This window comes from Heterodontus francisci, chromosome 13 (genome assembly GCF_036365525.1).
Source record: "Heterodontus francisci isolate sHetFra1 chromosome 13, sHetFra1.hap1, whole genome shotgun sequence".
NCBI lineage: Eukaryota > Metazoa > Chordata > Chondrichthyes > Heterodontiformes > Heterodontidae > Heterodontus > Heterodontus francisci.
In genome coordinates this window covers 19,375,163-19,391,653 of record NC_090383.1, presented here as the reverse complement: position 1 = coordinate 19,391,653, position 16,491 = coordinate 19,375,163, and the positions used below count along the sequence as shown (strand labels likewise).

Sequence of the window (16,491 nt, the reverse complement as noted above, 5' to 3'; positions counted from 1 at the left end):
GAGTATGGTTATGGCAGTGTTAAAAATCTCAATGACATATTGTGTTAATGGCTGCTCTTACCTCTGGGCAGGTCTGTTATTTCATGATAACCACTTGACATCAGATCATGGCAAAGATTCTCTAGATGATATTCATCTGCTGTTGCGAAGGCTGTACACTTCATCAGACCCTATCCAAACAGGTACAGAGACATGCAGATAAAACAGTTTGATAGTCGGCACAGTCCAACAAAGCACTGATAAAATAAAACTTTCCTGAGTAAAAAAGACTAATGTAGTTCTACTTGAAGGCACATGAAAAATTGCATTTGTTTCAAAAGCTCCTCGTTTCCTTCCCCAATACCACTCCTGGAAGGAAATTAGGGCCTGGTCTTGTATGCATTGGCAACAAATGAGGGTTGATGAGGGTGACTATTTGCTGCCAACCCATCATGATAATTTGCTACCTTATGCCAATTATTTTGCTTTTGATTTTCCTCTAATTTGCATCTTTACTTCTCTCTTTAAAGAATCTACTATGCTTGACATAGAGTTCCACAAGGAACTCCCTTTTGGGAGCCATTCATAGAAACATGAGGCGGCCATTCATCCCCTTAAGCCTGTTTCATAATTCAGTTAGATCACGGCTGATCTTTACCTTAACTCCATTTAATTGCTTTGGCACCCTATCCTTTAATACCCTTATATAATAAATAATAAATTTAAAAATTGGCCTAGCCTGAACAGCTTTTTTTGGGGAAGTGTGTTTTAGATTACCAGTACCATGCGCCATGGAGAGGTCACTCCACAGTCGCCTCACAGCGACCAAAACAACACGGAAGGCAGCAGTTATGGGTTATAAGTCCAGCTCAATTGGCGTAGAGATTGGGCGCCACGGGTTGCCTTTGTCGGTGGGAGAGGTCATCGCATCTCACTGGACAGCTACCGTCCGCCTCAAACCGGGCAGCCCCGGGTCAGTAAGGTTGTGTCCTGCCACAGTCCACCTACTTCAATGGGCGTTTGGAGCTCAGGGTCATTGGCCGACAAGTGGACTGTAACACCGCACCAAACAGCACGACAAAAAATAAGGAAAGAAGGTACCAGCCCTTCGTCTTGCAAGCTGGAACGTCAGAACTATGTGTCCTGGCTGTCGGAAGACCTTACACAAATCAACGATTCTCGGAAGACCGCCATCATTAACAACGAGCTCAGTAGACTCAATGTGGACATTGCAGTACTTCAGGAGACACGCCTCCCTGCGAGCGGATCTCTAAGAGAGCAAGACTACACCTTCTTCTGGCAGGGTAGGGATCCTGAAGAACCAAAACAGCATGGAGTGGGCTTCGCCATCAGAAACTCCTTGCTCAGCATGATAGAGCCACCTTCAAATGGCTCGGAATGCATACTATCCATCCGACTGCTCACCGCCTCTGGTCCAGTACACCTACTCAGCATCTATGCTCCAACACTCTGCTCCCCACCTGAAGTGAAAGACCAGTTCTACGAGGAACTCCATAATATCATTAGTAGCATCCCCAATACCAAATATCTGTTCATGCTGGGGGACATTAATGCCAGGGTTGAGGCAGACCATGACTCATGGCCCTCCTGCCTTGGGCGCTATGGCATTGGAAGGATGAATGAGAATGGACAGAGACTGCTTGGGTTGTGTACCTATCACAACCTCTGCATCACCAACTCGTTCTTTCATAATAAACCCTGTCACCAGGTTTCTTGGAGGCACCCAAGATCACGGCATTGGCACCAGCTGGACCTCATCGTCACAAGGCGAGTCTCTTTCAACAGCGTTCAAATCACACGCAGCTTCCACAGTGCGGACTGCGACACTGACCACTCCCTGGTGTGCAGCAAGGTTAGACTCGAACCAAAGAAGCTGCATCACTCCAAGCAGAAGGGCCGCCCATGCATCAACACTTGCAGAATTTCTTATCCACAGCTGTTACTTAAGTTTCTAAATTCACTTGAAAAAGCCCTTCAAAACACTCCTACAAGGGATGCAGAGACCAAGTGGGCCCACATCAGAGGTGCCATCTATGACTCAGCAATGACCACCTATGGCAAACTAGCCAGTGGAAAAGCCCCTGGGAAGGACGGCATTATCCCTGAAATAATCAAGACTGCCAAGCCTGCTATACTTTCAGCACTCCACAAACTGCTTTGCCTGTGCTGGGATGAGTGAGCAGTACCACAGGACATGCGCGATGCCAATATCATCACCCTCTGTAAAGAACAAGGGTGACTGCAGTGACTGCAACAATTACCGTGGAATCTCCTTGCTCAGCATAGTGGGGAAAGTCTTCGCTCAAGTTGCTTTAAACAGGCTCCAGAAGCTGGCTGAGCATGTCTACCGAGGCACAATGTGGCTTTCGAGCAGAGAGATCCACCATTGACATGCTGTTCTCCATTCGCCAGTTACAGCAGAAATGCTGCGAACAGATGCCCCTCTACGTTGCTTTCATTAATCTCACCAAAGCCTTTGAACTCGTCAGCAGATGTGGTCTCTTCAGACTACTAGTAAAGATCGGATGTCCACTAAAGCTACTAAGTATCACCTCATTCCATAACAATATGAAAGGCACAATTCAGCACAGCAGCACCTCATCAGACCCCTTTCCTATCCAGAGTGGTGTGAAACAGGGCTGTGTTCCCGTACCTACACTGTTTGGGATCTTCTTCTCCCCGCTGCTCTCACATGCGTTCAAATCTTAAGAAGGAATTTTCCTCCACACAAGATCAGATGGCAGGTTGTTCAACCTTGCCCGTCTAAGAGCGAAGACCAAAGTACGGAAAGTCCTCATCAGGAAACTCCTCTTTGCTGACGATGCTGCATTAACATCCCACACTGAAGACTGTCTGCAGAGACTCATCGACAGGATTGCGACTGCCTGCAACTAATTTGGCCTAACCATCAGCCTCGAGAAAACGATCATGGGACAGGACGTCAGAAATGCTCCATCCATCAATATCGGCGACTACGCTCTGGAAGTGGTTCAAGAGTTCACCTACCTGGGCTCAACTATCACCAGTAACCTTACTCTCGATGCAGAAATCAACAAGCGCATGGGAAAGGCTTCCACTGCTATGTCCAGACTGGCCAAGAGGGTGTGGGAAAACGGCGCACTGACACGGAACACAAAAGTCCGAGTGTATCAAGCCTGTGTCCTCAGTAACTTGCTCTACGGCAGCAAGACCTGGACAACGTATGTCAGCCAAGAGCGACGTCTCAATTCATTCCATCTTCACAGCATCCAGAGAATCCTTGGTATCAGGTGGCAGGACCGTATCTCCAATGCAGAAGTCCTCGAGGCGGCCAACATCCCCAGCATATACACCCTTCTGAGCCAGCGGCGCTTGAGATGGCTTGGCCATGTGAGCCACATTGAAGATGGCAGGATCCCTAAGGATACACTGTACAGCGAACTAGTCACTGGCATCACACCGGCCATCCATGTCTCCGCTTTAAAGACGTCTGCAAACGCGACATGAAGTCCTGTGACAATGATCACAAGCCATGGGAGTCAGTTGCCAGTGATCGCCAGAACTGGCAGACAGCCATAAAGGCAGGGCTAAAGTGTGGCAAGTTGAAGAGACATAGCAGTTTGCAGGAAAAAAGACAGAAGTGCAGGGGAGAGCCAAATGTGCAACAGACCCAACAACCAATTTTATCTGCAGCCCCTGTGGAAGAGTCTGTCATTCTAGAATTGGCCTTTACAGCCACTCCAGGCATTGCTTCACAAACCACTGACCACCTCCAGGCACGTACCCATTGTCTCTCAAGACAAGGAGGCCAAAGAAGAAGACGACCCTTTGTGTTAAAAAGTGCTTCCCAATAGCACTTCTGAACAGCCTAGCTTGAATTTCAAAGGTATGCATCACAATAGGAAGCTGCTGCAGGAACCTGCCAATGTCTGCAAGGTTGCACCTGGTTGCAAAGCGGAAATCAATTACTGTTAGCAGGACAATCAAGAACCCACATTCTATCTGCCAAAGCTATCAGTCTTTATTTATTTTTATACAAAATATGAAGTAATTAGGATTTTCCGTGTTCAATGTCTTTACTGCTCTTGCCGAATCAGTCGTGGCTGAAAGTGAGTATACAGAAGGCTGATCCCCTGTTGGGCTGGACAATTTCATGTGTCTGATTTACCTCAATATTTTCTCCTCTGAATGGTAAAATAGATTAAATTCTCCACTCACAACAGCCTGATTTGAGAATTTACTCGAGGTTCCACACTCCCTTTAGACAAGATATGGGCCAGAATTTTACAATGAGGTGGTGGCGCCGCCCACCGGCTGGAAAGCTGGGGGTGAGCTCGCCTCCACCGGCCTTGGAAACCACGCTGCTATTTTGCACTGCTCAGGCAATTAATTTCCTACAGTAGGGGCTTCTGCCCCTCTGAGACAGGATGTCCAGTCTCCAAGAGCTGCTGGCCAGAGGGTCGGGCAGCTCTTCAGTCCCAGCAGTGCCACTGGAAGTGGGGGCCACTGCTGGGATGGCACCCAGTGAAAACAGCCATGATGGATGCATGCCTTGGAACAGGTAAGTGGGGTCAGGGCTCACGGCGGCCAACTGGACAGGCCCCGGAGAAGGGGGTGGGGGTGAGGTGGTGGTGTTCCAGTGGGGGCACAGGGTGCTCAATCAGGATTGCCCCCCCCCACTCCCAGCCTGCAAGAAGGCCGCCAGGTATTACTGGGAGGCCTTCTCAACTGGCAAAGTGTCCATCTGTCTCTGGTAAAATACAAGTGGCGGCTGGAAGAGGCCCTTAAGTGGCCATTAACGGGCCAGTTAAGGGCCTCAACTGGCCTAAGGGCGGGCGGGCCGCCTGCTATTTCCCCCACTGCTGACAAGATGCCAGCAGGGGCTGGGAGGAGACGGGCATGGTGCCCGTCATCCTACCTGTTTGACACACACCACCCCCATCCCCCCACCTGCCTCCCAGTCCGCTCCCAGGGGTGGGGTGGTATTAAATTCCACCATGGACTGGGGAGGAGCTAAAAATTTTTTAAATAGTTCACTAAAAAATTAAAAGCATGATTTAAAAAAAAATGTTTTATCCTGAATACCATTAATTACTACACTATCGTTTGGGATGATTTTTTTTTCCATCATGGACGGAAACTAATGCCTGCACAGGGCAGATGGGAATTCATCCAGCACTTTACTGCTGACCTCAGGCATTGCAGATAGAAGCCAGGTCCTGAAGATGGCAATGATCACTTGTTCAACTGCAGGCCAAAAACATCCCGGGGCAAATGGCAGCTGCAAATCCATTGTGAGAAGTAAGGGAAAAGAAAGAAAAAACATTTAATGTAATTAATTGAGAAAAAGGAGGAAGTTTTTGGTAGGGGAAGATAAACAAATAGCTGCATCTTAATCAAATACTGCAAATCCACCACTGGAAACAGAACACAACAATAAATGTTATAACATAAGTAACTAATGAAACAAAGTTACTTTTGTATCTAAAGGAGGTTTTGTAAACTACAAATCTATTATATCAGGCACTTTTTTTGCATCAGTAAGTGCCTAATATTCTTACCAAGTCAGTCATGAAATCTTGCAGTTAGAGATATTAGGAGGAATTAAAAGTACCAAGGGTGGCTGTGAGAAGTAATAGAAAGAGAAGTACAGAGAGAATGACAGAGAAATAATGAGTAACAAAAACAGAAAGAAAGGGAACTTATCAGAGGCAGGGTGAGAAAGTAACAAGAGGAGATTTTTATTGACCCCATAAAACAAAAGATGGACTTCAGTAAGATGGACCAATGAGACTGAATATAAGGGGCAGTAAACCAACATCACTCCACCAGAACCTGATTGTACTTGTTTATTCTAAGGTACATTATAACTTGAATACAAATTATAAATAACATTTTATATTTAAAATAATTTTCCCATCTATGTACATAATTTATTCCAATATTATCATATGTTCAGTCACTGAGCACCGTCAATGACAAGCTTGTCAGCACTGTGGTTAAGTGGCTATTTATAGAGAACATACCAGACAAAATCATGATTCACTTCTACGGTCACAGTTCATTTTGTGAATTATCAGATATCAAAACAATAGAGTTCATTACTGTATACATGTGCATAAATTTGTTTTTTTTAAAAATCTACCAACTAGATTCTATACACATCAATAGGAATAAGGATGTTGCTTTTCAATTACCCCATATTAATCAGTAATTATGACCAGTCACTATGGCTACCTAAAATGCTAAATGGCACATTTCCAAAATCTGATCTCAATGCGTTGTTAAGCAGCAAAACCTCAGGCTGTGAGGCTTTTGCAACCACAATATCCTAGTAAGTGCTGGAGCGAGCAATGTGACAGAGGAAATGGTTCGGAAATGAATGCATTGTAGTGGGGTACCAAAATGATGAAAATAGAAAATATTGCTACAAGAAGGGAAACAATATTACTTTGTTTCAGTGTAGAATTCATTTTTTTTTGGAATACAGGTTATCTTCAATATTCCAAAGATTTCACCTAGTCATTTCCAGTCATGTCAGGGGAGAATGGAAGCATTGCTTTTTTAAGACTTTTAATGCAGTCAAGATGAGCATACTATAATTCCTCCTCTTTCCCCTTCCTGTACAAGCACTGTTTGCATGTGATACAATTCTTGGCACCCAAGAAAGCATTAGAAATATTATATGAAGATAGGCTATCATAACATTTTCTAATGTATTCCAAGTCAGAAAGAACAAAAAGGCTATAGATTCTGAAAGCTTGGTATGTGAAAGATGATTTATATTCAAAGAATGAGAACGACCCTACTTCAGTATGGATGCAATGCAAGGCGTGCAATTGCTGTCCCGCATTCAGTTATTGTCCATATATCAAATGATATTAACACAGTCTACACAATGGGAGGCAAAATTAATCTCTTAATCCTGAGTAAGATCTGCCTCTGTGACTGATCTCCCAGAAAACATACTGTTTTTAGAAAAAAGGCCCAAATAATAATGTTGAGTGAAGTTATTAGGACTGCCACACAGATGCTACCCAAGGCCATGCTAACATTTATTCTATGATATACTCATACGCCTAATAAATTGAGCTTCAATTCTACTAGAGAATAGCTTGTATAACTATTAATGCAGATAGATGCTGCATTCTAATAACCATTTTGAAGGATAATTCTCAATAGAAGGTTCAAGCAGTGCTTTGTTCCTGGACAAATGTAAACAGTTGTCCAGATTTACAATAATCTAGTTTAATTCCCAAATAAATGGGCCCAAAGTGTCCACACAATGCAGCAGCATTTTGCTTCTAATGCCTCAGGACTTGATTGAAAACAGGAAAAAATTGCTCGACATCAAATAAATTGTGATTTTTTTTTGTTGGAACTTCAGCCAAGATGTATCTTTCTGCAAGGCAAGTTATATCCACTTATAATTCATTGGTATTCCTGAAATCCATACAAAAATTATTTGTACAGATCAGCATGAGTATATGAAAAAGGACTGCTTCATCCAGACATGTTGCAAACAACCTCCCCCTCCTCCCCTTGCAGTCACTCAATCTCCTGGGATAGGCAAAGAAACAGAAAAACAACCTTAGGCTAATTTAAGAAAAAAACTCTGGGAAATTGGCCTCTGACCACCAAATGCAATAAAAGCAAGCTACAGGAGACTATATTAACTCAGATGTACAAACCTCTTTTGGGGAAAAAAAACTTTTCCCCTTAAAGTATTTATCTGATTTCCGATTGAAAGTTATTGTTGAATCTGTTACCACCACCCTTTCAGGTAGTGCATTCCAGCCACCAGATTCAGTTTCTCCTTATTTACTGTCATCAAAATCCTTCATGATTTTTAAATCTTCTATTAAATCTCCCATTAACATTTGCCACTCTAAAAAAAAAATAACACTACCAGCTTCTAGTTTTGACGTAACTGAGTCCTACATTCCTGGGAACATTCTAGTAAATCTCCTCTGCACCCTCTCTTGGGTGACATGCTTCCTAAAGTGTGGTGCCCAGAAGCACAATGCTCTATCTAGGGCCTAACCAGTAATTTATAAAAGGTTTAGCATAACATCCTTGTTTTTGTACTCTACCCCTCTGTTTATAAAGCCATGGATCCTGTATACATTAATAGCCTTCCAAACTTGTCATGTTTACCTTCAAAGATTTGTATACATACATCCCCGGTCTCTCTATTTATGCAATCCTTTTAAAATTGTATCATTTAGTTTATATTGCCTCTCCTCATTCTTCCTTTCAAAATTTAGCATTTCACACATCTGTGTTAAATGTCATCTCCCATGTCCCTACACAGTTCCCCAGTCTTTTTATGTCCTACTGGAGTCTGCTACTATCCTCCTCACTGTTTACTACATTGCCAAGTTTCATGTCATCTGCAAACTTTCACATTTTGCCCTGTATACCCAAGTCCTTCCTATATCCTCAGTACCTTGCTCTATGGCAACGAGGCCTGGACAACGTATGTCAGCCAAGAGCGACGTCTCAATTCATTCCATCTTCGCTGCCTCCGGAGAATACTTGGCATCAGGTGGCAGGACCGTATCTCCAACACAGAAGTCCTCTAGGCGGCCAACATCCCCAGCATATACACACTACTGAGTCAGCGGCGCTTGAGATGGCTTGGCCATGTGAGCCGCACGGAAGATGGCAGAATCCCCAAAGACACATTGTACAGCAAGCTCGCCACTAGTATCAGACCCACCGGCCGTCCATGTCACCGCTTTAAAGACGTCTGCAAACGCGACATGAAGTCCTGTGACATTGATCACAAGTCGTGGGAGTCAGTTGCCAGCGTTCGCCAGAGCTGGCGGGCAGCCATAAAGGCGGGGCTAAAGTGTGGCGAGTCGAAGAGACTTAGCAGTTGGCAGGAAAAAAGACAGAAGCGCAAGGGGAGAGCCAGCTGTGTAACAGCCCCGACAAACAAATTTTTCTGCAGCACCTGTGGAAGAGCCTGTCACTCTAGAATTGGCCTTTATAGCCACTCCAGGCGCTGCTCCACACACCACTGACCACCTCCAGGCGCTTACCCATTGTCTCTCAAGATAAGGAGGCCAGAGAGAGAGAGAGAGAGAGATATATATAAAAATATAAAAAAAAATATATATATATAAATATAAAAATCCGTGGTCCTAATACCGACCCCTGGGAGACAACACTGTATATTACAGTGTATATTCTGAAGGGTCACTGACCTGAAACGTTAACTCTGCTTCTCTCTCCACAGATGCTGCCAGACCTGCTGAGTATTTCCAGCATTTGTTTTTATTTCAGATTTCCAGCATCTGCAGTATTTTGCTTTTATATTACTGTATATTACCCTCCATTCTGAAAAACACCGTTGACCACAGCTCTGCTTTCTATCCCTTAGCCAATTTTTTATCCACTGGGCTTCAATTTTGCTAACAAGTCCATTACGTGGTACTTTGTCAAATGTCTTTAGAAAGTCTAAAGATACAATATCAACTGCACTACCCTAATCAACCCATTCCATTACTTCATCAAAGAACTATAGGAGACAAACTGGTTGGATCAGTCGCTATTTCTTGTCAGTCCTATTTCTCTCTTTTTCAATGATGTATCTTTCTGCTCCTTTACTTCCATCTCTCTTTTTCTCTTTCCTTCTTCACTTGTTTCTCCCCTCCTCAATGATTTCAGTTCCTCTATCACCCTGCTCCTTTTTCCCCTCTCATACATATTTACCTCCATTTGGGCCTTTAAATCTACCTTGTTATGAATGCTGTGTGCACTCAGGTAGAGTGCCCTTAACCTTGTCTTCTTGACATTATTCTAAATTCTAAGTCTAGTTGGTGCTTGCCTTTGTTTCGCCTGCCTTCTAATGTCATTTTCTACTTTTCTACCTCCTGTTACCTGCTTTACTTCCTTCCAATTTGAGCTACCCATCAGGTTCCCATCCCCCTGACAAGCTGGTTTAAAGTCTCCCCAACAGCACTAGCAAATCTCCCTGTGAGAATATTAGTTCCGGTCCTGTTAAGGTGTAGCCTGTCCATCTTGCACAGGTCCCACGTGCCCAGAACTGGTCCCATGCCTCAGAAATCTGATGCCCTCCCTCCTACACCAATTCTCCAGCCACGGGTTCAATCGATCAATCCTCCTATTCCTATGCTCACTAGCACATGGCACTGGAAGTAATCCTGAGATTACTGCTTTGGAGGTCCTGCTTTTTAATTTCCTTCCTAACTCCCTAAAATCTGCTTTCAGGACTTCATCCCTCTTCCTACCTATGTCATTGGTACCAATGTGGACCACGACCTCTGGCTGTGCATCTTCCCCCAGAAGGATGTCCTGCAGCCCCTCCGTGACGTCCTTGACCTTGGCACCAGGGAGGCAACACACCTTCCTGGTGTCACTTTTACTGCCGCAGAAATGCCTGTCTGATTCCCTGACTATCGAATCCCCTATCAGTATTGCTCTTCCACTCTTCTTCCTCCCTTCCTGTGCAACTGAGCCACCCGTGGTGCCACAGACTTGGCTCTGACTGCACTCCCCCAAGGAAACATCACTCTCACCAGTATCCAAAATGGAAAAACGATTAGCAAGCAAGATAGACTCAAGGGACTCCTGCATTGCCTGCCTGGTTCTCTTAGACTGCCTGGCAGTCACCCATTCCCTCTCTGCCTGCATGCTCCTAACTGGAGGTGTGACCACCTCCCTAAACATGCTATCCACGTAGTCCTCTACCTCACGGATGCACAACTGTGACTCCAGTCACCGCTCAAGTTCCGAAACCCAGAGCTCAAGCCTCTGCAGCCGGTGACACTTCCTGCAGATGTGTTCGTCTAGGACATGTGATGCATCCATGACTTCCCACTTGGATACCCGAAAGTCAACTGAGCGAGTTGGAATCTGCAATTTTGACTCAATTGTACCAATTAATTTTGCCTTCTGGGTTTTGCATCTTCAAGTTGCACAATGGGTGTGATATGCTCCTGCATGGTGTAATTTCAGCTGGCTTTAATGGGTTACAGCACAAATTAAAATTGGTGTTCTGAATGCACGATTGACAAAGAGCAAGGGGCAGCATCCAGATTTAAAGTTGCCTCGCTGGAATTTCGGCTGGGCACAATTAGGAAAAGGAGGGACTTATTTCCCCCCACAATGGGTTAAGAAGCTTGCTGCTGTAACCAAGAAGGTCATATGTGGAGAGATTGTGTAGACTAGGCCTATAATTCCCTAGAATTTAGAAGAATGAGAGGTTATCTAATTGAAACATAAAATTCTTAAGGGGGTCACAAGGTAGGTGCTGGGAGGATGTTGCCTCTGGCTGGGGAGTCTAGAGCTAGAGGGTCACAGTCTCAGAGAATAAGAGGTCAGCCATTTTGGACTGAGATGAGGAGAAAGCGTTGTGAAATCTCTACCTAGAGAGCTGTAGATGCTCAGTCATTGAGTATATTCAAGACAGAGATTGATACATTATTGGGTACTAAGAGAATTAAGGGATATGGGGATCGTGTGGGCAAGTGGAATTGAGGTAGCTGATCAGAACAGGCTCAGAGAGCTGAATGGCCTACTCCTACTTCTTATGTTCTAAGGTGTGGTTGGAGGTAGCTGAGGTGCTGAGCAGCAAAATCGATGTACCCAGACCATGGATGCAATATAGAAAGCAATTTAATGAACTAACCAGGTCAGGAAAAGTGAGTACATTTGCTGATTCAACTACATCCTTTGTTTTAAGAGCTCCCGCTCCCACCCCCTCTTTCACTCTGCTTTGCTAAGTGTGCTCCATCACATCACTCCTCACACCCACTCAACATTCAACAGCACCCAGCCTTCACTTTCTCTGCACTTCATCACCTCTCCACCCACCATCGACAGTCAACCCAATACTTATGCAGTGTGATGCATGTGTCTCTCAGTCACACAGCAAATCCATTGGGTGAATACCTCACCTTCATTCTATTTAAAGGTCTATTTTTTCACCCCTTGTAAAATGCAAGAGAGGGGGACAGGACTGGAGTTGGTGTGACACAAGTGGTACAACTCACAGATGGAAAGGAGGACAACCAGGAGATAAGTGACAGATCTACGTCCCTCTGAGTTGGAGATGGAGAGACAGAACTTGCAGGTAGCTGGTGACTGGATTACAAATCACTCTGACACATATATGATGACTACATTTTATCAATGTTTGAACTATGAGAAGACTGAGTATGGTGATTGTCAAGATTGTGACTCTGCCACAACTAAATCATAACTATTTTGTCTTCCAGGGTCTCCACACATACAGCAATTGTCACAGGACATCCAAGAGGATGACTACTCAGAGGAGCTCCTTCTTTCGGAGGGTGCAGTCACAGGACCTACAACTATGCACCGACACAGATACTTGCACTTTGATGGGTCCAGTTAGAGTGTTAGTTGGGTTTTCACATGGGGATCTGCACCTTACAAGTGAGAAAAAGGAGAAACTGGTGGCAGGGACAGCTGTGGACAGTCTGAGTTGGGGAGTTGTGGTGGGGGAAGGGGGGGTTGGTGGGGGGGGAAATGTTTTCCTAACTCTGTTCAGCTGGACTGATACTGAGGCCTGGGAACTATCTTTGAAAAGGGGAAAGTGGTTTATCAGCAACTTACAGAGTTACTACCAGACAAGCCATACACGCTGTCCACAATAGCGGAGAGGATGGAGAAGACAATTTGATCTTTAATGGATTGGTGACACAGGAAATCACAAGAATGTCTTCCATGGAGAGTGGCCACCTCCATGGAGCTTCAAGTAAGGCTCTGAAATTAGTCCATGCAGGCCATGACGACAATTGTGGAGACTCTGAATACCAACTTGTCTGCCACCTTAAACAGGATGACAGCTCCCTTATCCGGGGCCTTAACAGTTACTGATCTGGACCAAGCTACTCTCTGGCAGACTGGTAGCAGTGATGTGGCACTGGTCCAGGACCGGGATGATAGCAAAAGGGGACATGAAATGGGAACTCCACTCCAAGTGCTCCCACTTCTCAACTGTTGCCTGCCCACCCCCTCTCAGCCAATACCCAACATGCCAACTTGTCTCTCAATGGCTGAGTCTGTCCCTCACATGTGCGGCTGTAGCAGTATTTGGCAGGGCCCTCATGGGCTTCCATACCCAGAAAGCATAGTCCAAAAGCAGTCAGGGCAGGGATCTGAGCAGCCTGCCTTTACCTCTGTGAAACCACACAGGATCCACAATGCTGCAACGGGAGGAAGTGCAAGTTGAAGAAATTGTAATACACCAAGGGTATACACATGGGTGTTTGACAAAATGTTATGCGAGGTTTCCTTTTTTTCCATCAAGTCACATAAAATGTAATGATTTGGACACTTCCACTTCTTTCTCATTATTGCGTCCCAACAGCCAATTCACCCTTTCATTTGTTTCAACGTGAATGTCAATTCTTGCTGGATGATTAGGTAAATGTGCAATTGGTGGATGAGTAATTGAAGGACTGCTTAGTGCAAAGGGAAGGCGGAGGTGTGGTGTTGGTGCTGGGAGTGGACCACAGGATCTGATTTGTTATGCAGCACACCAGGTGAACCTTCACGATATTAGGGCATCCCTGGCAGCAATGCAAGTGGCTGGGTGACCCACCTCCTCCTTCTGCTGCTTCTCCTCGTCCTCCTCATCCGAAGAACCTGTTCATCCTCCTCCATCTACATTCCTCTTTGCTGTGCAATACTGTGCAGGACACAGCATCATCTAATATCATCTGGATGCCCTTGCTGGTGAGTACTGAAGAACGCCTCCAGACCTATCTAGGTACCTGTTGCACACCTTCAAAATTCCAATAGCTTGCTTGATGACACACTCGGTAGTCAAATGGCTTTCATTGTAGCACACCTATTTTTTATTCGTTCATGCTGGTAAGGGCAGCATTTACTGCCCATCCGATATTGCCCTCCAGAAGGTGGTGGTGAGCCACCTTCTTGAACTGCTGCAGTCCATATGGTGAAGTTAGGTAGGAAGTTCCAGGATTTTGACCCAGCGAAGATGAAGGAATGGCAAAATATTTCCAAGTCAGGATGGTGTGCGGCTTGAAGGGGAACTTGCAGATGGTTGTGTTCCTATGCACCTGCTGCCCTTGTCCTTCTCGATGATAGTGGTCACGGGTTTTAAGAGATGCTGTTGACAAAGCCTTGGTGGGAGTTGCTGCAGTACCTCTTGCAGATGGGACACACTGCAGCCACGGTACACTGGTGGTGGCGTGAGTCAATGTTGAAGGTGGTAAATGGGGCATCAATCAAGTGGGCTGCTTTGTCCTGGATGGTATTGAGAGTCTTGCGTGTTATTGGAGGTACACTCATCCAGGCAAGTGGAGAGTACTCCATTATACTCCTGACTTGTGCCTTGTAGATGGTTGAAAGACTTCGGGAAGACAAGAGGAGATCCCTCACGGCAAAATACCCCAGCTTCTGACTTGCTGTTGGAGCCACTGTAATTATGTGGCTGGTCCAGTTAGGTTTCTGTCCAATGATGACTACCCCCCCCCTCACCGCCCCGCAAAATGTTGACAGTTGGGAATTCGGAGTTGGTAATGCCAGTGACCGTCTAGGGGACATAGTTAGACTCTCTTGTTGGAGGGGGGGGGGGGGGGATGAAAAGAGTGGGGGGGGGATGGGGAAGAGAGTGGGGGGGGGGGATGGAGAGAGTGGGGGGGGGGATGGAGAGAGTGGGGGGGGGGATGGAGAGAGTGGGGGGGGGGTTGGAGAGAGTGGGGGGGGTTGGAGAGAGTGGGGGGGGATGGAGAGAGTGGGGGGGGATGGAGAGAGTGGGGGGGGGATGGAGAGAGTGGGGGGGGATGGAGAGAGTGGGGGGGGATGGAGAGAGTGGGGGGGGATGGAGAGAGTGGGGGGGATGGAGAGGGGGGATGGAGAGAGTGGGGGGGGATGGAGAGAGTGGGGGGGGATGGAGAGAGTGGGGGGGGGATGGAGAGAGTGGGGGGGGGATGGAGAGAGTGGGGGGGGGGATGGAGAGAGTGGGGGGGATGGAGAGAGTGGGGGGGGATGGAGAGAGTGGGGGGGGATGGAGAGAGTGGGGGGGATGGAGAGAGTGGGGGGGGGATGGAGAGAGTGGGGGGGGATGGGAGAGAGAGTGGGGGGGGGATGGAGAGAGTGGGGGGGGGATGGAGAGAGTGGGGGGGGATGGAGAGAGTGGGGGGGATGGAGAGAGTGGGGGGGGATGGAGAGAGTGGGGGGGATGGAGAGAGTGGGGGGGGGATGGAGAGAGTGGGGGGGGGATGGAGAGAGTGGGGGGGGGATGGAGAGAGTGGGGGGGGATGGAGAGAGTGGGGGGGGATGGAGAGTGGGGGGGGATGGAGAGAGTGGGGGGGGATGGAGAGAGTGGGGGGGGATGGAGAGAGTGGGGGGGGGGGGGATGGAGAGAGTGGGGGGGGATGGAGAGAGTGGGGGGGGGATGGAGAGAGTGGGGGGGGATGGAGAGAGTGGGGGGGGGATGAGAGAGTGGGGGGGGGATGGAGAGAGTGGGGGGGGATGGAGAGAGTGGGGGGGGATGGAGAGAGTGGGGGGGGATGGAGAGAGTGGGGGGGATGGAGAGAGTGGGGGGGGATGGAGAGAGTGGGGGGGGATGGAGAGAGTGGGGGGGGATGGAGAGAGTGGGGGGGGTGGAGAGAGGGGGGGGTGGAGAGAGGGGGGGGTGGAGAGAGGGGGGGGTGGAGAGAGGGGGGGGTGGAGAGAGGGGGGGTGGAGAGAGGGGGGGGTGGAGAGAGGGGGGGGTGGAGAGAGGGGGGGGGTGGAGAGAGGGGGGGGGTGGAGAGAGGGGGGGGTGGAGAGAGGGGGGGGTTGAGAGAGGGGGGGGTGGAGAGAGGGGGGGGTGGAGAGAGGGGGGGGTGGAGAGAGGGGGGGGTGGAGAGAGGGGGGGGTGGAGAGAGGGGGGGGTGGAGAGAGGGGGGGGTGGAGAGAGGGGGGGGTGGAGAGAGGGGGGGGTGGAGAGAGGGGGGGGTGGGAGAGTGGGGGGGGTGGAGAGAGGGGGGGGTGGAGAGAGGGGGGGGTGGAGAGAGGGGGGGGTGGAGAGAGGGGGGGGTGGAGAGAGGGGGGGGTGGAGAGAGGGGGGGGTGGAGAGAGGGGGGTGGAGAGAGGGGGGTGGAGAGAGGGGGGTGGAGAGAGGGGGGTGGAGAGAGGGGGGTGGAGAGAGGGGGGTGGAGAGAGGGGGGTGGAGAGAGGGGGGTGGAGAGAGGGGGGTGGAGAGGGGGGGGTGGAGAGGGGGGGGTGGAGAGAGGGGGGTGGAGAGAGGGGGGTGGAGAGAGGGGGGGTGGAGAGAGGGGGGGTGGAGAGAGGGGGGGTGGAGAGAGGGGGGGTGGAGAGAGGGGGGGTGGAGAGAGGGACAGAGAGACGGGGGGGGGAAGAGAGGGAGGGAGAGAGGGGGGGGAAGAGAGGGAGGGAGAGAGAGGGGGGGGAGGGAGGGAGGGAGAGAGACACACACACACACAGACAGAGAGAGGGGGAGAGACAGACAGACACAGAGAATGGGAGAGAGAGATGGGAGAC

General features: G+C 48.2%; 1 protein-coding gene across 4 annotated transcripts in view; it reads right to left on the bottom strand.

The window, feature by feature from the left end:
* Positions 1-16,491, bottom strand: part of rmnd1 (required for meiotic nuclear division 1 homolog) — a 94,761-nt gene that overhangs the window by 53,736 nt on the left and 24,534 nt on the right. For 3 of the 4 annotated variants that reach the window (XM_068044456.1, XM_068044458.1, XM_068044457.1), the window contains 2 exons: positions 5,171-5,260; positions 62-170 (listed from right to left, as the gene is read on the bottom strand). In XM_068044456.1, coding sequence (XP_067900557.1) covers positions 62-170; positions 5,171-5,260 — 199 coding nt within the window. The remainder of the gene's footprint in view (positions 1-61; positions 171-5,170; positions 5,261-16,491) is intronic. The other variant, XM_068044459.1, reaches the window with a different exon arrangement.